This window comes from Triturus cristatus, chromosome 4_2 (assembly GCF_964204655.1).
Source record: "Triturus cristatus chromosome 4_2, aTriCri1.1, whole genome shotgun sequence".
Taxonomy (NCBI): Eukaryota; Metazoa; Chordata; class Amphibia; order Caudata; family Salamandridae; genus Triturus; species Triturus cristatus.
Genome location: NC_140586.1, coordinates 231,356,865 through 231,379,731, shown reverse-complemented (window position 1 = coordinate 231,379,731; position 22,867 = coordinate 231,356,865). Strand labels below are relative to the sequence as shown.

General features: G+C 45.5%; 1 protein-coding gene across 1 annotated transcript in view; it reads left to right on the top strand.

The window, feature by feature from the left end:
* The first annotated feature begins 1,231 nt into the window (after positions 1–1,231).
* LOC146833500 (thiosulfate sulfurtransferase-like) overlaps positions 1,232–22,867 on the top strand; it is a 35,627-nt gene continuing 13,991 nt past the window's right edge. Inside the window, exon 1 of the mRNA XM_085601339.1 lies at positions 1,232–2,019. Coding sequence (XP_085457465.1) covers positions 1,428–2,019 — 592 coding nt within the window. The 5' untranslated portion in view covers positions 1,232–1,427. The remainder of the gene's footprint in view (positions 2,020–22,867) is intronic.

Sequence of the window (22,867 nt, the reverse complement as noted above, 5' to 3'; positions counted from 1 at the left end):
TGTACATATGATACTGTTCACGTTTAAGAGGGCAAATCCCTCCATGCCTGGCTCCTTCCATCGGCACTTCTCAGGACTAAGCAAGTACTCTTGACAGTGATTAGTAGCACTTCAATATTTCCTTTTAAAGCACTGTGTCAAACTACAACCAACAACTTTTCAACCAGTCAGTCAGAAAGACGAACAGGAACCGGAGTTAATGTGGAGAGACTCGCGCTATATAAATACAAGCAGATCACTCAGAGTGCTCCGAGTCTCGCCACGGGTAGGAAAGTGTTATATAGAGATTCAATCCATGGATGGATCACAGGGCTGGTAAAACTTCAAGTCCCAGCATGTCAGCAGCGGTTGCCTTAAAAAAAAAATGGACAGGCTCAAATTCACCCCTAATCCATGTGATCAACATACTTCATATCGCTGGTGTGCGGCTGTGTATGTGTATACATGAAGTATATGTGTGTGTTGGGGGAAGCAGATGCTTGATTGTTCCGCCCCCACATTACTTCAGGCTCGCTTGGCAATCTCTATAACTTCTCATAAACACTGCTTCTTGTGCAAGAGTTGCACTTCCCCCATTTTGGCTCGGTACTCTGCCTTCCACTCCCACTGCCAGACCACAGCACACTATACAGAGTGCTTTATTTGAACAAGAAGCTAAACAGCCGCTGCAAAAATAAAATCATGAAATATATAGAATAATATAGGTCAATAAGCATTGCATTTTGGTTACAACACCCACCCCCCTTTCACCTTCCTCTCGACGTGATGCCTCCCCCTCCCAGCCCCCCTAGTCTCACTCTTCTTTCCAACACCGTTGATAAACTAATTTGCCAAGCGCTACTCGGTCGAAGATAACTCGGTGCACCGTCCCCAAAACGCGGTTTGTTTGGCCGGAATCAGTCTGATATACACGTTTCATTATTTCGTCTGCCCATTGCCTCCATTAATCCTCTCCACTCCCCTAGTTCTTCAAACGAAGGTCTCTGCCCTTGGTGTTTGTGGATCCCGGCAGCAGGTGTCTCACTTTCCTGCCAGGCAGGCAGGCAGGCAGGCAGTTTTACTTTTTTTTCAACGACTGCCAGCTAAACCCTGTTGGCAGAAGGCGGGGGCGCGCCGTCCCTTTACCCCCCCCCCCCCTCCTCCTCCGAGGGAGGCTGATTGGCTGTGTCATCTAAGGACAACTGCAAGTCCCACCTCTGCTCTGAGCTACCTAAACAGCGTAGATCTGGTAGTTAAATGTTCACACATAGGAGTTTAGTTTTGGTGTTTCGACTAGCCCTTACCTCAGGCCACAAGTGCACCCGTCTTGGTGTTGCACCACGCAGGGTGCTCGCTCCCGCGGCATAGAAGCGCGTCACGCATATTCCTCGCGCAGAATTCTTAGGTCCTGTCACACACCTCACTGACAACCACACACAGGAATTAGCATGGCCAACCAACTCTTCTCCAAGGCTCTGGTCTCGGCCAAGTGGCTGGCGGGGGCCATCGGGGCCCGACGGGTGGGGCCCGGCCTGCGGGTGCTGGACGCCTCCTGGTACCCGCCGGGGGAGCGCGACGCCCGCCAGGAGTACCTGGAGCGCCACATCCCGGGCGCCTCGTTCTTCGACATCGAGGTGTGCAAGGACCAGGCCTCGCCCTACGAGGTGATGCTGCCCAGCGAGCAGTTGTTCGGCGACTACGTGGGCAGCCTGGGCGTGGGCAACAACACGCACGTGGTGGTCTACGACGGCGACCAGCTGGGCTCTTTCTACGCCCCGCGGGCCTGGTGGATGTTCCGGGCTTTCGGGCACCGGCAGGTGTCGGTGCTCAACGGCGGCTTTCGGAACTGGGTGCAGGAGGGGCACCCCGTGACTGCGGAGGCCAGCAGGCCCGAGCCCGCCCAGTTCAAGGCCACGCTGGACGGACGGCTGGTGAAGAGCTTCGAGGAGATGCTGCAGAACCTGCAGACCAAGAGGTTCCAGGTGGTGGACTCCAGGTCCGAGGGCCGGTATCGCGGCACTGAGCCGGAGCCGGGGCAAGGTGAGAGTAGGGCCAGTGGTCAGCAGGTAGCACTGCCTGGGAAGGGGGCATGCGACATGCTCACCTAGAATATCGTCGAGTTGCATGCAAACCATCTTCACCATGATGATTGTACGCCCACACGGGCAGGGGCTGTACGAATAGCCATCCACTTTAGGCACCTTCTGACGTGCAGGTATACACGCATTCCCAGGTCAAAAAGGAAGATCCTCCTGGACTCATTCTGAAGTCCTCCGATGACTTCAGCTGAGCTATTCCTGCAATTATCTGGGGAAGTCATCCTAAGCCATCCTGAAGTATGCCTATAGGGATAAATATTTAAATGAGATGACTCCATCCAGAGTCATCACAGTAACTACTTCAGGATGAGCTCCTGATTACTTCCTTGGAAAAATGTGTGATTATCTTTAACTACTACAGGATGACTCCATGACAACAAAAGGATGAGGGCAGATTACCTCCTGATGACTCCATGACAACTAGGGTATGGGAAAAGATTACTTCACGATGACCCCATGACAACGAGAGGATGAGAGAAGATTACTATATGATTACTCCATGACAACTAGGGAATGAGAGCAGATTGATCAATGAGGACTTGATGATAACTTCAGGATGTGTTTGTATTACTTCACAATGACTTTCTGACCACTTATGGATGTAATTTTATTACTTCACTATAGCTCTGTGAGCACTTCTGAATGGGTTACTACAGCATGGTTCCACGAAGAGTGCTTCACCGTCACTTTCTGTGGTTGATAGGTCTACTTCCAGTGGTAGTTCCTGTAGACTTTAATAGCACTAGAGGTTACTGTTAAGCAAAAAGAGGCCCTCAATTAGTGTATAAAAGACATAATGTTGTGGTAATACTACAATTCTAGTAACTATTACAGCAACTACAAACTGATAACCGTAAGCTTAGAAATTGGGAATAACATATAAAAATCACATTTTCATACATCATTCCCATTTTAAAGGGACTCGCAGCAGCTTTCAGTGCTGTATAGTATATTTTTTCTCTAAATTGAAACTATCATGTAAATTTCACAGATGCAGGAGAGCAGCACTGAGGAGCTATGTATGAGATGGTGTTAAGTATAGCGAGTGGATTTCATATGAGTTTCAAGTAGGGTGAGTGGGCAAAATACTCAATGCAGTACGGTCACAGCTGAGGGGTTTTATTGTGAATGGCTTTGGTGTGCATGGACTAGCACGTTTATGATGTGTGTGAATGGTACAGTGAGGTAGTGAGTAGGTGTGAGCAGCTGAGGAAAATGGTGGTCTTGCCAATGGTTGTTTGGTGTGAGGGTGTCCCAAGTTGTATTGTAATTATCTATTGGCAAGTATTCATGGATGTGTTTGTTAAGTCGTGCTGTGCATGGTGCTGTATTGGGATTGCACGAATGGCAAGCATATGGCTTAGGTATCTTTAGTACTATAAGTGAGCATGGTGATGGATTGTGGAGCTGTATATAGACACAGTGTTACATGTGTGTAGTTAGTAAACTATGCAGTGAGAAGTGTTCTAAATCCCAGTTGGCAAATAGTTTAATTATTGTTCTGACTCTTTGTTTAAGAATGGGATTTAAGTGCAAGTGGATGTTGAATTCTGCAGCTATATGGGAGAGTATGTTCATGTGGAAAGTCTTATGTGGATAGCAGATGCTGACTGCAGAGAGGAGATATTAACATGTAGTGTAGAACAAAAAAGCATGGGAGTGTAGGTGTATATGTGTTATGCTAAGGCCGATTACATAGAGAGTTGAGTACCGTTTGTGAATGGTAGAACAGTGCAGCACTGGAAAGAAGAGTAAGAATAAGGTGTGTGAAATATGTTGTGCAGAGTCAATTTGGACAGAAGATTTGAAGAGAGCTTGTAAAGAGAACAGGGTATAGTGGATGCTGAGATTTGGATATGGAGAGCTTCTATGAAGAGCATATCTGAAGATCAGTTCTGAAGTGTGGGCTAGCAGCAAGAGACCAGTTCCAAGAGAAAAATAGAGTGCGCTTTTGGAGGCTATAGATGAGTAGAAGTGGAGTGTCAGTGAATGTTTAGTGGGAATGGAAAGCTCCTATCATGGAAGAAGAGTGGATGTTGAAGATACATTTAATGGCTAGAAGATTCCCTCAGAGGGAACTTAAATGGTGTTAGCAGTGGTTGTAATGCAGAGAGAATGAAAAGGGCTGGGAGTTTGTGAGGTTTGTATTTAGCAGATAAGATGGTGGAGAGTGGATGTAGTGCACCAAGAGCAGAAGTGGTGTTTGGAGTGGCTAGAGCAAGTGTCGAGAACAGATGTACGGGGCTCAGAGAGTATACGGTACTTGGAGAGTGGATGCAGAAGGCTTAGATTGGGTATGTGAGAAACATCAAATGTAGATGGTGGATACAGAGGGTGAACGATGTCCAAGCTGTGCAAGTGTTGGGTAGAATACAATTATGGATGGAAGAAAGCGAACATGCAAGTAAAGTGTGAATGTAGGGAACGCATGTACACAGTGTAGCACGCATGTGGAGGGCAGATATACAGTGTTTAGTCATCGGGTGTTATGTGTAGATATGAACAGTGGCAGTGGAACATGGATATAATGTGGGCTGTAGAATGCAGACATGTAGGGTGAAAAATAGATGTAGAGACTGTACAGTTGATGCAGTGAAAATGATGTGACCTATGGACAGTAGACATAGAAGGAAGAGGGTACATGTGCAGAGTAGAAACAGCATGAGGGTGGGTGAAGATGGAACTGTGGGGAGAAAGTAAATGGTGAAGATAACAAGTGATGGGGAAAGAGAACAACGAGGGTAAGAAACTGATTTGGAAGGTAAAGAGCGTATGTGCAGGGTGACAAGCGCAATTGGAGGCTGGAGAGAGCATGTGCAGAGTACTATACAAGGGCTGATGTAGAGTGAATGTGCTGGGTAGAGAGTGTATATGGCAGACAGTTTATGTATGTCATTGGTGGAGATCCAGTGTAGGAGTAGGATAAACAGTGTGGGTGTAGGAAGTAGAGGGCTAAAAGCCTATATAGTGCACTGAGAGAAAATCTGATGTTCAGAGAGAGGATGGGAGAAATAGATCAGGGGTATGGCAAGACAATGCAAATGACGGAAAGAGGAGGCGAGGCTTGTAGAATGGGTAGAGAGGGGTTAAAGTGGATGTTTAGGATGAAGAGCACATTCAGATGGTAGAAAGTAACAATGAAAAGAATACATGAAGGGAGAGGAACCAACATTGTGAGCCATCAATGCAGGATTGGACTTGAGTGAGTCATTGTGCATGTAGGAGACTGCTCAAGGAGTACGTTGCGATTGCGTGTCTGTACCTAAGCCTCCAAGTGGTCTTGTGCGTGGTCAAGTGGGTGCTGTAGTTTAGTGATGATGTGACTAAGGGCTGCTGTAACAGACCATGTAAAATGGCAGTGGTGAGTGATTGGTCTTTGTGGTTGTGAGCTGATGGAGTGCGACTTGATAAAATGATCACAGTGGCCATGAATCTTGTGAGTGAATAAAGAAGTGTTTTGTGTGGCTCAGATGTATTTTGAGTAGCTTTAGGATGTACTGTCAGGGAGGTCTAATACATGAAGAGATTCTGGATTTGCGTATATTATACTGAGTTCAATAGGCTGCAAATGATTATATGATAGATGCGGGTGAAGACAAGCATTGTTTGGTGGTCATTGATGTTCTGAGTGAGAGCTGTAAGTGACTGCAAAGGACTAGTGCAACTGGGTTGTGTTAAGAATATGGATGTGTAGTGAGTGCAGGGGTGCTGTGAATGATTACAAGAATGTTGCAAGGACTATTGTAATGATCTGCGATGTATATTGCTAGTGGGGTGTGACTGGATATGGGGATGGGCAGTGTTGTGGTGTTATGAGTTGTGTTGTGAAGGACCTAGGTAAGTGGTGTAGACTGCAATTAATGGGAAGTAGTGAACAAGTGTTTCAATTGGCTGAGTTCTGAGTGATGGCAGGCTGGGATATGATATATGAAAGAACATTTCTGAGCTGCTGGGTCATCCTGTGAGGCAGAATAGGGTTACACTTATCTTTGGGTGAGACATGACTGAATGGCTCCTCCGACTGATTGCATGGGTGAGTGATGTTTAAAATGGCTGAATGGTGTTAAAAAGTTGGACAGCGAGTGTCTGCAGCTCATTGCTGGTATGAATAAGATAATTTGATTGTGGCTATGGTTGCAGGCATGGATGACTGGTGTTGCGTATAGCTGAGAATGAATGAAGCATGTAGCTGAAGGGAGAGTGGTTTGATTAACAGGAGTTAAGTTTTGAAGTAGTGAACAAGTGATAATGGAAGCTAACGACATTATTTGATAGGAGTGGTGTACTGACTTAGTCGTAAAGCACCAGAGGTGAATGGCTACTGAACATGCATGTAGTGAAAGTGGTTTTGTGAATGATCAAGTGATACAAATACCAGACTATGGTGGTGAAGGTAGTGGTAGGTAGTTGTGTGGACAAGATAGCGGTAGGTAGTTGTGTGGACAAATTAGCATGCATTTGTGTGATAGTGTGAGTGGTTGATGCCTATAGTAAGTACTGTTGCAGCTTCCTGAATGCTAGAGAGTGAAATGAGTGACTGGTACAGTAGGTTGTGCTGCGAGTGTGTGTCATACTGGTATTTTGAAGGAATGACTGGTAATGCAAACAGCTGAATGTGTGTTGTGAAGTGTCAGTGAACGAGTGATGGAGGCAAGTGACATTCCATCATGTGTGTTTAGTGACTTCACTGATGTAATGAGATGATGGGAGTCAGTGGTGTAAATAATTTGTTCTTTGAGCGAGTTATCAATGTTTGCTGATGTTGCTGTGTAGTACTGAAAGTGGCTGAATGGTGCTGTGTTAGGGTGTTAGAGTGAAGGGGTGAGATGAGCATTAAGTAAATTATGTAAGCAATTAGCTTTGCAAATGGCGGATGTGAGGGTGGGGATTAAGTGCTCCTGCCTGAAGTGGAGTTGTAGTACTGGTGTCTTCTGAAAATAGAAAGCATAGCACGTAGGTTCTAAATTGGGAAGGACAGCGAATAGTAAACAAATAGTATGGGCACTGTAACAAATGGATTTTGAATCTATGTAGAAGGTATGACAATTTAAATGGTGAGAGTGAGCAGTGTCGTGAGTGCACACATGTTGATCTAGTGATATGTGCAAGTGAAGCCTTATAACTTCAGAGATGTTGGTGGGTTTGGTAAAAACTTAAGGTGTTGCACAAATATGTGGCTGACTGATGTGGAGAAAGGGTGGTGTTGATTGGATGTTGGTAAGTAGTCAGAACATCTTAAGAGTTACTGGGTGATACCAGTACTAATTAGTGTCAAAAAGCTTAGTGGTATCACAAGTGGCTCTAGCTATATGCCAAGTGACATGGAAAGATGTGAGTTGTGTTAAGTGGCTTAGGAGGAGTAGTTGTGTGAGTAAGGACCAATGATCTCACTTCACATCAGTATGGACACTTTCTCAATCCCGAGCTTCTAATCAACACATTTTTGATAAAATGTGTAAAAGTCTAATTAGTTCAATTGAAGCAACCCAGGACTGCAAGTCATATGATCACAGAGGACTGGAAACAGACTGCATAGTGCCATGGAATAACGTAGAATAACCAGCTTCATCCCGATTGGCTGAAATTAAATAAGCATTCCACCCATCACTTTTTTTGTGTACTTTATAATGTTATCCTAACTGGGGCGGGTATGTCCAGGCAGGGATCCATGCATACCGTGTCACTGGAACCCAGCTATACCTGGCTGAAACAAGTCCTGGGTTACTTCTGTTCATCCATATGTGTTACACAGCATGTTAACCATGCTCACACAACTGAAGACACTCAAACATTGAGGAAAAAGATAATCCAGAATGTGTTGTAATCCTTGGAACTAGGGCATGTTGGTACCTAAACCCCTATGGTGCTTAGACGTCTTACGAGCAGAAAAACAATGCTCTACAAATGTCTTTGAAGTAATAAACCATAGTCCTCATTTAAGTTAAAATAATTTGATCAGATACACTCGATTTTTGATCAAGTGCCGAAGCTGGGATTAGAACCCAGGCATCTAGGGTATAATGTCTTCAGCCCCTGTCTCTGTTGGTAGAAAGAAGGGCAGCCACTACTACTACTCTGCTGGTGTATTAGTGTTGGGTACATTGGTGGTAGTCCTGTTTTGGGGGTCATTTAGGCTAAAGCTGACCATACTAATGTTGTGTTTCAGACAACTATTGGTGTCATTACATTATTAATGGGTTTGTGCGGGGCCAAGTCTGAAGAATATTATTAATAGTGCTATGTTTGTGTTGTATTTGAATGGTTGTGTAACTGGTTTGGGGAGGATGGTGGCACTACAGTGTCTAATGACAGGAGATGCAGCTCTCTGATCTTCTCTTTCTTCTGTTAGCTCAGTAGTACAAGGAAACTGAGTATACCCTATCTGCTAGCTAAGCTGTGAAGTGTGTACAACCAGCGTGAGGTGCGTTCACTATCCGTCCCACAATACAACTTCGAATAACCACACATTTCAAAACCACATTTTTCTAAAAATAAAAACCACTCCTCAACAATTAAGTCCCTAAACCGCTTTCGCGCCAAATGGACGAGTACATTCTTGGACTGCATTTAAAAGGGCTCCCGCCTTTCAAACAAATCGCAGCACTTACAAAGTATCCCGAAACGGCAATGAGAGGCAGGAAATTAAAACCGCCTTTTCTCCATCCACACCCCTCAAAAAAATACCGACTGAATGTTTCCCCTCGTTAACGAGCTTTGCACGAGTCCACGCGCTTCCCGGATCGCAGAAGCATCTCTTTCGCATTCCCCTCGCCATCGGGCACACTGTAACTGAACTTCCGCTTCCGTTCTTATACAAAAAGCACTCCATGCCGATGGAGGAAACAGAAGAGGGACTAGAACAAATTCACAGTACCATCATTAACTCGGTAGCCATCAAGCATTGGTAATGACGACCGGTGTTCTTAATTATAGAATGTTACCAACGACCTGCTTGCAGATTCGCACACCATCTGTAGAAGACTCTATTTTTCTAATTTGAACTAAGTATTATAGAACCAGGAAATACACTGCACACATTTTAATATGTTTTGAACGTGAAATATTTAAGTGCATTTTTTAAAGCGCAAAGATGCCCTAAAGGCATCAGAGCACTTTACATGACAACGAGATATTTTTCCATGTAATAGCCAGAAGTTCCACTTTTTTTGGGTACATTGATGTTAAGAATCACGGGATGTTGAGCAGACGTCTGGACTCGAACTTCAAAGATGTTTCAAAGCTTCTCTTGGAATTATGTTCTTTTAATGTAACAACCACACGCAGTATTATGGAATTGTGTATTCGTTTACTGTAACAACCACACATACTAGTTATTATTAGAGCCAGTGGAATTATGCAATAATGGAAAAATAAACTTTGCAAGGTTGACTTAATTACGTAGCAACAAAAGACAAACTATTTAGCACATTTTTATATACATATTTATATATTCACTGAAAAAAACATAGGTTTCAGGCACGTTATATTTAGAAATTATCATTTAAAAAACCTTTGAAATTCACTGAAAAAACCATAGGTTTCAGGGATGTTATAGTTAGTTGAACATTTCACTCATAGAAAACCATAGAAATTCCCCTGTTATAGTTAGTTGAGCTAACTATAACTCGCGCCCCCGCAATGCACTGCTGATGACGTAAATTACATCATTCATGACATGGTCAGTGACATAACTGATGACATCACTGATGACATCTCAAATGACTTCACTGATGACATCATCCAGTGAATGTGTGTTTCTATAAAATGTAAATATGATATATATATATATATATATATATATATACACCAAGGTGTATTGAAGAATGAATGGGTGTATAAGAGTCAGGATGGATGATTAAGTAGGTGTGTGACTGACTGTATAAGTGATTGATTAATTGTGTCTTGCTTAATTCATGTGTTAGCGACTGATACAGACATTCACACAGTTTAGGTTGTCGGTTGGTGTGTAAGCAGTTCCATGGTTTGGTTAGCAACTAAATGAGGATCTTTATGAGCTATTGACTGCTTGTCTAAGTACCTGTATGGGTGCCTGAGTGTCTGTGTAGGTGGGTGGGGGTTGTGACACTGCATAGATGTGTTAGTGGATAATTCACTAGGTATATGTGTTCAAGTCTGTATCTGTGAAGGGCTGTATGGCTTGGTGAGTGTGTGTATAAGTGTCTTGGTCAGTAAATGGATGTCCCAGTGGTACATGTGTGAGTAACTCCATATGTGAAAGGCAGTATATATGAGTGTTGGACTGTATAAATGACTATATGTGAGAGTGAGTGATTGTGAGAGTCCCTGTATGGATCAGTGTGTGCTTGTATTAGAGTGTAAGTATGTGTTAGTATATGTTTAAATAAGTGATGTGGTATGTGTATAACTATACAGGTGAGTAAATGAAAGTGTGATTGATTATGTCCATTACTGACTAGGTGTGTGAATAACTATGAATGAGAGGCGGTGTGTGAGTGTCTGTATAGATATGTGACTGGATATGATAATGCGGTGTATGAGTGACTGTATGGGTGAATGAATGAATGGATGTGTGTGTAGACCTAGGAATTAGTGAGTGGATATGTACTAACTGGTATTGGTGTGTTCTTGGTTTTGAATATTATAGTCTGTATTTTAGAGTGGGTGTATCAAGTGTTATATCACGGTCGGATAAGGTGCATCAGATTTTGACTTGTATGGTGTCATCAGTGATGTCATTTGAGATGTCATCAGTGATGTCATCAGTGATGTCACGGACCATGTCATGAATGATGTAATATGTGTCATCAGCAGTGCATTGCGGGGGCGCGAGTTATAGTTAGCTCAACTAACTATAACAGGGGAATTTCTATGGTGGTCTATGAGTGAAATGTCCAACTAACTATAACATCCCTGAAACCTATGGTTTTTCAGTGAATTTCTAAGGTTTTTTAAATGCTAATTTCTAACTATAACGTGCCTGAAACCTATGGTTTTTTCTGTGAATTTGTAAGGTTTTTTAAATGCTAATTTCTAACTATAACATGCCTGAATGAATTTCAAAAGTTTTTTAAATGCTATTCTAATTATAATGTTCATTAAACCTATCTTTTTTTCTGTGTTTTTTAATTATCAACCCATTCTCAACTTGGTGAAAACTGCAAATCTCACCACTCTTCCATTGATACCTTACGCCAACAAAATGGCCACAAACGAGGGCCTCAACTAACGCGAATGAAATGCAAAGTAGGCGTTCCTGTGCAAAAAAAACACGAAAACACAACTGCCCCATATTTTCAACGACCAGCCAAATCTGCAATGCGATCCAAAAAGCAGGCGATAAGCCGAGTTAGCAATAACAAATTAACATGAACCTTTAACTGGTGTAAGGAGGTCGACTATCTACTCCGTGATTTGAACCCAACTCACAGCCACATCTAAAGACCAACACGTGATAGAGCTACTGATCATGCTGGTCCGACACGCAACAAGACTACAACACCCAGCGCCACCACCAGCAGAACCTCCCCCGCCCCCCCCCTACTACCACCAAGGCAGCGCAAAACAGGACAGCGGACCTTCCCAAAACACCATACCCCTCAGCCACACAATAGCTGAATGTTGGGAGATGTGGCAACCAACTATATCTGAAGGAGGCAACAATAAAGCACACAATGCCAAGTATAACGCTGATGTGCTGCACAGACCTCACTATGCAAAGCACAAACCTCTCCATGTGTAGATATATTGTTGATACTTGTAGTGTAGTGCACAGTGGACGCAATCATGTTACTTCAGGCAGAGGGGAAGATCTCGGTCATGTAGCTGTGTTGTCCCCCCCGGAAGCGGAGTGGGCTGCTCCAACGTACGCCACTCCAGCGTAGCAGTATGAATAAATAGGTCAGGCCCTAGGCGTAGTTCACGTGAGGGAAGACCAACAAGTCTGTCACAGCGGCGCCCCTCACCCTGGCACGTGGCTGCCGCCATAACCGCGGGCCTCCTCGACACAGGCCCCATGTGAACCCAGCGGCACAGCACCGCAGTCTTATGTCTGTACCGACTACTGCCTTCGATCTACACTGCGGACAGCAGCGCTCACAATTCAGATGCAGTGGCGATTGCAGATGCTGCAGTCCAGTTCGCAAGACACTTTGCTTCCACTGCGGCCCGCCCAGACCACGCGTCATTGCACGGTGCGCACATGCTGTGTGCTTCTGGTGCTACTAACTCACTGCACCATAAATCGCCACGTAGCTGTGCGCTCATCCTGACTGCTGCCTCAGCCCTACACTGGGGTTACAGGGTTCACAATTCAAGATTAGTAGCGAAGCAAATTGTGTAAGACACTATAATGGGTTAAGAAGACCACATGCTCCCAATCTGTACTCAAGTCAACGTCACCTGCCTGTGGAATTTTGCTGACCGCTGCCTCTGGCCTACACTGTGGAAGACCGACGACACATGGGGCCAACTAACCCTGTTCAACACAAGCCAATCCCACCTGTGTAAGTGTGTCCTGAGTCCCTTCGATCAGTGAGGGGTATTTCCATATGGAAGGCCGGCGACACGTGGTGCCACTGAACCTGCACTACGCAGGCTGGTGGGGCCACCAACGTATGCACGTGGCTGTGGGCCCTTGCTAACCGCTACCTCTGGCCTACACTGTGGAAGACCGGCGACAAATGGTGCCACTAACCGTCTTCAACACAAGCCGATCCCACATGTGGAACTGTGTCCTAAGTCCTGAATGGTAGTGACTCTAACTCCGTGAGACAACCACAGCACCAGACTCCCTTCGATCAGTGAGGCTTTGTCCATATGCAACGACAGCGACACGTGGTGCCAATAACTCTGTTCAACACAAGCCGAACAATCCCACATGTGGAACTGTGCCCTGAGTCCTGAATGGCAGTGACCCCAAGTCCATGGCAGCGACCACAGTACTCCCTCTGATTAGTTGGGCATATTTCCATATGTAACGGCGGCAACACGTGGTGCCAATAACTCTGTTCAACACAAGCCGATCCCACATGTGTGACTGAGTCCTGAATGGCAGTCGCCCCAAGTCCGTGGCAGCGACCACAGCACCAAACTCTTCGATCAGTGAGGCATATTTTGATATGCAAGGCCGGCAACACGTAGTCCCACTAACCCTCTTTAACACAAGCCGATCCCACATGTGTAACTGTGTCCTGAATAGCAGTCACCCCAAGTCTGTGGCAGCGACCACAGTACCACACTCCCTTTGATCAGTGAGGGGTATTTCCATATGCAACTACAGACTCCAGTAGGCAACTAACTATCACAATCCTACACCCTACGTATTATCCTTTTAGTATCCTCGCTTCAAGAATTTTTTTTTTTATATCAGTTATAGCTTTACTACAATGACCAAATTAATCTTCAAATACAAACTAACATGAAATAGCAGTCTACACTACAGGCAGTACAGCTCGCAATTCGAATTTTAAAGGCTAATTTCTAACAAGATTGTACTCCGAAAATACAACACTTCGTCAGTGTATTCTATACTTATTCCATCTTTTCATCATACGTCTACACTGCACTCAGTAGGGCTCACAATGAAAATTATGTCTTCATTCATTAACTACAGAGTCCACTAGGCAAGTAACTATTACAGGCCTCAAATCTACATAATATCCTTTTAGTATCCTTTCTTCTTGAACATTTTTTATATCAGTTATAGCTTTAGTACAATGACCAAATTCATTTTGAAGTACAAATGAACACTCAGCAGTCTACACTGCGGGCAGCAGACCTCACAATTTGAATTTTGGACACGTGGTGCCAACTAACACTGTCCACCACAAGCCAATCCCACATGTGTAACTGTGTACTGAGTCCTAAATGGCAGTGACCCCAAGTCCATGGCAGCCAGCACAGCAGCAAACTCTCTTTGATCATGTAGACATATTTCCATATGCAGTGACCCAAAACTTCATGGCAGCGACCACACCACCACACTCCCTTCGATTAGTGAGGAGTATTTTCATATTGAAGGCTGGTGACAAGTGGTGCCACTGAACCTGCACTATGCAGGCCGGTGAGGCTACCAACGTATACACATGGCTGTGGACCCTTGCTCACCGCTACCTCTGGCCTACACTACGATCAGCAGGCCTCACAATTCAGATACAGTCGTAATTCCACATGACGCAGTCCAGTAGCCAAGACATATTGCTCCCAGTGCGACCCGTCCACACCAAGCATCACAGGCTCATACAGTCTCAATACTTCTAGTACCACTAACCCTCTTTAACACAAGCTGATCCCAAATGTGTCCTGAGTCCTGAGTCCTGAATGGCAGTGACCCCAAGTCCATGGCACCGACCACAGCACCACACTCCCTTCGATCAGTGACGCATATTTTGATATGCAAGGCCGGCGACACGCAGTCCCACTAACCCTCTCTAACACAAGCGGATCCCACATGTGTAACTGTGTACTGAGTCCTGAATGGCAGTGACCTCAATTTCGTGGCAGCGACCACAGCATCAGACTCCCTTCAGTCTTATATGTTGTTCTTTTCTTTAAATACATTTTTTAATATGTAAATCTATACATGACTAATGTTCTTCTTTGTCCAACCGCAAAGGGACACTTCCAGGCCCAAGAAGGTTGTTGGGGGTTTGATAATGTTGGAAGAGGGTGTGTTACCTGCTGATGTGGGGAGAGGCAGCGTCAAAGGGGTATCTATCACAGAAAGAACTCCGATATGTTTTCACAAATGCCTCGGACAAATGCCAGCTGACGGAGTGAATCACAAAATGGTTTTTCAATGCTTATGTAGTGTGAGTTCTAAACAGTTCGCACCCAGGCTCGCAGAGGGCCAGCTGCGGCCCGTCCGCTCGACTCACAGACTCAGTACTACGAGCCGACCGCGTTATTTTAGCTATCCCTGCCCTGTTCCGTCATACGCCACGCCACTGCGATTACGTTCCGACGTTGGTCCCACATAGCTACCTGTCGCAGGTGTACTTGTTTTGGTGTGCAGGTCAGTGGTCTTGTTCTCAACCTCTCACGGCTACTCCCTCAGGGCAGGTTTGCACACACACCACACCCATCCGGCACATGCGTCACAGGCCATGTCACCACGCAAATATAATAGATTGACAACGTCACATCCTTTATTGCCGGTGCTGACTAGATGGCGGACGCTCCACATGTCTCAACCATAAAGAGTCTTTGAAAAGTTGTGCAGAAGGTTAGTCGCACCCTGATCTGTATAGCCATCAGGGGCCTACCACCCCCTTGGCGCGAACTTCAGATGCACAGGGTTAGTACCACCCAAACCTCAAATGGCCATCAGGGACCTACCACCACGTGCACACACGTGAGTTCCACAGGCTTAGCGGCCCCAAAAGCTGATGTGGTCTCTGCCATTCATGACTCCGGACTCCGCGACATCTGTGAGATCTGCGGAGAAGCTGATGTTGTCCCTGCCATTCAGGACTCAGCGACATATCTGGGATGCGTGGAGTTTTGACGGGCACGTGGAGTGCCCACTGCTGCACACTTCGGTGGCACCAGGTAATTATTTGCTCATGGATGCGCAGAGGCGGCAGTGTCTCTCTCTCTCTTTTTCTCTCTTTTTCTCTCTTTTTCTCTCTCTCTCTCTCTCTCTCTCTTTTTCTTTTTCTCTCTCTCTCTCTCTCTCTCTCTCTCTCTCTCTCTCTCTCTCTCTCTTTTTCTCTTTCTCTCTCTCTCTCTCTCTCTCTCTCTCTCTCTCTCTCTTTCTCTTTCTCTCTTTTTTCTTTCTCTTTCTCTCTTTTTTTCTTTCTCTTTATCTCTGGCTTTTTTCTTCCTTCTCTGTGCCTCTCTCCTTTGATATGCCCATTACACACGTCCTTATTTTGTGCTTTATTTTCCAGGCTCTGTCGTCGACATCCATGGCCCCCACAGGAGTGTTCCGCCTTCTTGTTTTCTATTATTTTTGTTACATTTTGTTTATTAGTGCAATATAATTGCAAATAGTTTTTCGTTTATCGTTTACATATTTATCCAGTATTAGGGTATCTTTCATAGATTCACATGCCTGAATCATTCCCCGTCGTCGGGATGGGAGTCCCCGGTACATAAATAAAGTAATGTCTCACTAGACATATAAAGTAATAGGCCAAAGGCCTCACCTTAGTAACATATCCATGTCATTTTGTTAAAAACAACCAAACTTTGTAGAGTAGCCAATCCGCTATCACCACCCTCTAGAACCTTCCTGGAAGGAGCTCTGGTCCTTCAGATTTTCTACCGCACGTCGTGCTAAGGGAGTCTCCTCTGAGCTCTGCTCAGCATTCCTTCACGGCAGATACTCCAAAGAAAGGCCTTTTTAGGTCTTGTGCTTCCTGTGGGAAAAAGAGACTTCATGTGGACGATCAACACAAGGACTGTCTCTACTGCCTTTATCCGAATCACTCCTCAAAGGACTGTAAGGTATGTCGTACCTTTTCCTCCAAGACCCTCAAAGATCGTGAGGGATGCCTCTTAATTTGGCTGCAGAGGCTTAAAGACAAAGACCCAGTACTGTCTTCTGAGGAAAGTTAGGGCTCTTCCATATCTTCATAGTCCTCTCAGAAAAGGCCAAGGGTGGCTTCTCCAGGCCCTTCGTCGCAGCCACCTCAAAAGAAGGCGAATAAATAGTCTTCAGAGGTCCTTCCTAAGACTCTTCCAGTGAAGGTTTCTCCTCCGGAAGTTCTTCATGCCTTCAAAAAGTCTTCTTCCATCCCGGAGACGACGGCCTCGTCGACGGTGGCTTTGACAAGGAAATCTCCATCTAGGGCATTAAATGTGACCTCGTCGATGACGACAGTTTCAACTTCTGTCGCGTCTCATTCACTATCCATGACGATGACTCCATCGTCGACGGCCGGTAGGTCTGTCTCCTCAACGCTAAAGATCAAGAAGACATCGTCGACGTCCAAATTGCCGCCGACACTGCGATCGCCGACGACTGTGTCGACGACTCCGTTGACGAAGACTGTCCCGTCGACATCCACATCATCGTCGACGAGGACTCTGTCGACGACGGCTCCATCGACGAAACCTTAATTGACGACGACACCATAGACGACTAATCTGATGACGGGACCTCAATCTACCATGGTACCCGTCGGCGCTTCACCGTCGATGACTATACCGTCGACGACAGCAGATTCCAACCTACAAAGTACGTACGTGCATCTAAAAATCACAAAACGTATGTTGACGCCGGCCCTGACCTCCCCTAGTAGGGTCCAGCTCTTGCCTCCAGCACATCTTTTGGAGGAAGAAGACTCTGATTATGGCAGTATGTTTAGAACGGCGACAAGCCCATCGCAACTTAACGTTAAGTACCAGGACAGTTCGGACTATTATGATCAAGTGCAGGAAGATCAGGTGGTTTCTCCTGAAGAATGCCATCCACCTCCACCTCCCATGGTTTGTTTGCCTGCATCTCTAGTTTCGGATCTGCAATTCCTCATTTCGGACTATAAGCAGAGATTTCCCACTTCTGCAACGTCTCCGCTTCCAGTTGTGTCTCCACCACCAAGAACGCGACCTCCACCGTTAAGCTTACAGTCTGAGCCTGTCACATCACCACCTCCTCTTTCTACAGACGATGAGGAGGAGGATCAACATGAAGAAGGGGAACTTCAAGATTCCCAACCTACTTGTGACGAGTGGGACGATTACATACTCCCCTGACCAGCTTTCCCCGTGCCCGCTCCAGCTGACTCACCTCCTGAGGACATTGGAAGATTTCACAACATAGTGGAAAGCGTTTTCAGATACCTATGCCTTCACACCAACAGGATTGCTTCCTCTATGATTTTAAAGAGCCTTTTAAAAAATCTGTCAGATCTGTCCCTATTATAGATTACATATGGGATCAGGGTGTTAAGATCATGCAGAACCCTTCCTCGGTGCCTCCAGTATTACCTCGCCTGGATAAAAAATATAGGGCTCCAGATACTGTTCCAGCTTGCCTGACCGGCCATCCCAAACCGGACTCAGTAATAACACAAGCTGCTCAGCGGAAATCAAAAAATCCTTCCGCTCTGCTGACCGCTCCTCCGGACAAAGAGGGTAGACTGCTGGACAATATCAGCAAACGTTTCTCCATCCAATTCCTTAGCACTGTTAGGACGTTCTAACAGGCAGATGTGGGCAGATATTGCTCCATACCTTGCGGCCTTGCCAAAGGACTCAAAGGACGAAGCAAAGAAGATCTTGCTGGAGGGCGAATGGTCTGCATCCGAAATCATAGACTGTGCGATGGATATCGCTTCTACTGGATTTCGCCAACTCGCGGGCGCAGCTGTACTACGGCGCCAGGGTTGGTTGAAGGCGACTTCATTCCGACCAGGTACAAACAAAAGTTTTAGACATGCCCTACGATGGTCAGCTTCTTTTTGGAACACACATCGTTGAAGCTCTGCAAGGTATTAAAAAGGATACCAACACGGCTAGGGCTTTGGGTACCCTCCAATTCAAGAACCCATCTTTTCGAAGCTCAAAGGGGAGAGGTCAAACATCTGCCAGGGGTGATTACCAACACCGATCTTCCTTCTCTTCCATTCAGCAATATCGGCCACAATACCAGCAACGTCAACAGCAATCCACCTACACGAAGTCTTCCTTTCGTGGCAAAGGAGGTAGACAGAAAGACGCTGCTTGGCGACAATGACTTCCCACTACCGCCAGTCTCCAACTCCTCTTTGCCCTCCAAGGTTGGAGGAATAATATCCCACTTTCCCAAAAAATTGGAAGCAAATAACAACGGACCGTTGGGTTCTGCAACTGGTTCAATTCGGACATTCACTAGAATTCATTCAAATTCCTCCCCAAACCCCTCCCCGACCTATGCTTCACAAAAATCTACGTACTCTGCTCCTGGAACTTTCACTTATGCTCCAGAAGGGAGCTATAGAAAGAGTTCCTCTACGTCAACGAGGGATGAGATTTTCCTAATCCGCAAAAAGGAGAAGAAATGGAGACCGATATTAGACTTGAGAAATCTCAACAAATTCTTGAAAAAGCAGTTGTTTCGTATGGTTACCATCCAGGAAGTACTACAGCTACTCAATGCGGACGACTACATGGTGTCTTTAGACCTTCAGGATGCCTATTTTCACATCCCGATCCACCGCAACCACAAAATATTTCTGAGGTTCGCAGTAGCGGGCAGGCATTACCGATTTTGTGTCCTGCCATTCGGACTCAAATCTGCGCCACGCATTTTTACAAAATGCCTTTCTCCGGTGGCCGCATATCTCCGACAACACCATCAGGTCTTTCCATATCTGGACGACTGGCTCGTCAAAGCAGGCGCATCCAGGTCTTCCGACGCCTGTCTAAGGCTTTTTGATTGTTTGGGGCTTACTCTCAATCAGGACAAGTCCATCCTTCAGCCTTCCCAGCGCATAACTTTCCTGGGTGCTACTCTCGACACGCTCCAGAAGAAAGCATTTCCTTCACAAGAGCGAAAAGACAAGCTTCTTTCCTTGGCGCTTCGCATACGCTCCATAAAGACTCTTACGGTGCGCCTTTTCAAATCCCTGCTGGGTATGATGTCTTCCTGCATTCTACTAGTGCCACACTGTCGCCTTCACATGCGACCTCTTCAAGAAGCGCTTTCAGCTCAATGGGTCCAATGTACGGGGTCATTCGACGATGTCATCCAGGTGACCCCTTAGATGAAAAATGCTCTACGGTGGTGGATTTGCCCTCAGAACCTTTCTCAAGGCTTGCCTTTCTTGCTTCCTGCTTCTCCACATACCATCACAACGGATGCGTCCCTGGAAGGTTGGGGAGCTTTCCTTCAAGAACTCCAGATCAGCGGCAAATGGTCCCTTTCCGAAAGAAAACTCCACATAAATCTCCTGGAGCTACGAGCAGTGTATCTCGCTCTTCTGGCATTCCTACTGCAAATCAGGAATTTTCTAGTGCTTGTATGGACCGACAGTACCACGACAATGCACTATTTAAACAAGCAGGAAGGGACTCGTTCTCTAACATTCTCTCACGAGTCGCAAAAAATCTGGAACTGGTTGCTACTTCACAACATTTCTCTTCGAGCAGAGTATGTTCCAGGAACACACAACGTTCTGGCCGACTCTTTGAGCAGACAACAGACGGCATGTCATGAGTGGGAGTTGAATCAGCGGACTCTCAACTGCATATTCTCTCAATGGGGCACCCCTCTTCTGGATCTCTTCGCTACCAAGCAGAACGCCAAATGCCAACACTTCGCAAGCTGGCATCCCCATAAGGGATCTCTAGGGAATGCGTTTTCGATCGCATGGTGCAACGTCTTTGCATACGCTTTTCCACCGATTCCCAGGGTTCTCAGGAAATTGAAAGTGGAACCTTGGACGCTCGTCCTGATAGCCCCAGCATGGCCACGCCAACACTGGTTCACGGAGCTTCACCTTCTCTCCCCGGAACCGCTGATCCGGTTGAAACCGTTTCCCTCTCTTCTCACTATGAACCACCAACAACTCCAGCATCCGGATCTAGCATCTCTCAGATTATCAGCTTGGCTCCTGGGTTCAGAGAGTTCCAGGGTCTAGACATCACCGGACTGTAGAGCAGTTCTGGCTCGGGCTCGAGCAGATAGTACTACCAAAACATATTCCTTAAAATGGAAGAGGTTCTGTATCTGGTGCAAGTAAAACAAAATACACCCGCTTTCATCCTCTCCAGAGCAAATACTGCCTTACCTTCTTCATCTGGCGAAATCTGGTCTCGCTCATGCCTCCATTAAAGTCTATCTGGCAGCAATATCCCGTTTCAGGAGATCCTCTGCAGGCCCTTTTCTGTGGTCTCATCGGTTAATTAAACAATTCCTTAAAGGCCTGTTTAGAACATTCCCTCCGGTAAAGACTTTACCTCCTTCATGGCAACTCAACACGGTTCTGGCTCAACTTATGAAACACCCTTTTGAGCCAATACACAGAGCGAATCTCAAGTATCTATCCTGGAAAACAGCGCTCTTTCTAGCCCTTACCTCAGCAAGGCGAGTGGGTGAACTTCATGCTTTCTCAATTCAAGACCCCTTCTTTCAATTCAAACACGACAGGGTCATACTACGCACAAATCCGAAGTTTATCCCTAAGGTTCCGTCAAACTTCCATCTCAATGAGCCTATAGTGTTGCGCTCCTTCTTTCAAAATCCTCAAACAGTGGCAGAAAAGTCCCTGCATTCTTTGGACCTTAAACGCTGCCTGAAATTCTGCATTTACAAGACAAAGACATTCCGCAAGTCCAACCAACTCTTTGTGGCTTACAGTCGACCTAGGAAGGGTCTCCTGCTCACTAAACAAAGTATCTCTCGCTGGATCTCTGCAGCTATTGCTTTTTGTCACCAGCAAGCGGGGCAGCCCCTACTCTCCACAGTTCGAGCCCATTCCAAGAGGACAATCTCTACTTCAATGGCACTTTTTGCAGGGGTGCCCATTGCGGACATTTGCAGAGCGGCAACATGGAAAACGCAGCATACATTTACCAAGCATTACTGCCTGGATACGGAACTCATGAAAGACGCTGCAGTGGGTCAAGCGGTGCTCCGTCATCTATTTCATTAGATGTGAGCGCTTCCTTTCATCCCACCATCCTTTCTTCTATATGCACATTTCTCTGTTGTGTTTTATGCCTATGCTATTTCATTGCTTTTTGGTACTTGTTATTTTCACATTGATATGTTATCTGGTGAATTTATATATACTGTACTTTTCGAAATGTGCTTATCATTCCTTACTACTCTGATTCAGGCATGTGAATCTATGAAAGATACCCTAATACTGGATAAGGAATGCTTTACTTACCTGTAACTGCGGTTATCCAGTATTGGTATCTTTCATAGATTAATAACAACAGAACAAAGTGGGAGAAGGCCCAAGGGAAAAGTTTTTAAAGACCAGCAGGTTGTAAATCCCCTTAACCAAATCACTATAACACAGAACAACCCGGGTCTGATGTTGAGTCAACAGGGATAAGCAAAAAGCATATCTACTAATTTCGACATCTCTAGTTAGATAAGAACCCTTCTGGGAACAGAACCCATCAATCACCGAGGAGTCAGTGTGTTGTCATCATCTGGGTCTGTCTCTCTTGATACATCGCAACAAGTCTGGGTGGAACGACCTATTTGCGAGTAAAGAGGAATGGTATACGAGGGTTATAAACAAATCTCCACTAGAGATGACACAGACCAAAAATTGAACTCTCGTTCAGGTGAAAGGGGTTCTAAAAGTGCAGCATTAAATCAAAAAAATTGTGAATAAAACTGGCTAGGGGAACTCAAAAGTGCTTTAATTGATAGAGTGCCTCTGCCAGAATTAAAAAGCAAAATGGCAACCTGGCATAAATACGTTGTCATTATGCGCGTTGTCCATAGTATATGGTCGACATGTTTCTGCCCGCTATGATCTAAACAGTATCAAGGGCATTCATCAGGACCTAATTTTGCTGCTACTATGTAAAAAGTGTGAAAATTATAAAAATATAACTGACATTCCTACCACCGGTTGAACTCTACGGATGTCAAAACCGGATACCTGGGCATGTGTTCATCAGCTTTTTTTCTTTTTCTCCTCCTCCCTATCAGAGCGGGGCCCCCTTCCCTGAGTAGAGACCAGGTTGAGGTGAGGGCATTACCCAGAATTCTGGGGTAAGTACAATCTAATAAATAAGTGGATGTACATGACACATTATTTGTGCTATCTAAGACGGTATACATATACTGTTGTCTGTTAGTCAACATTGATAACTCCTTGCATTTTTCTTATTTCTTGTCTCTTTACTTTCCTAGG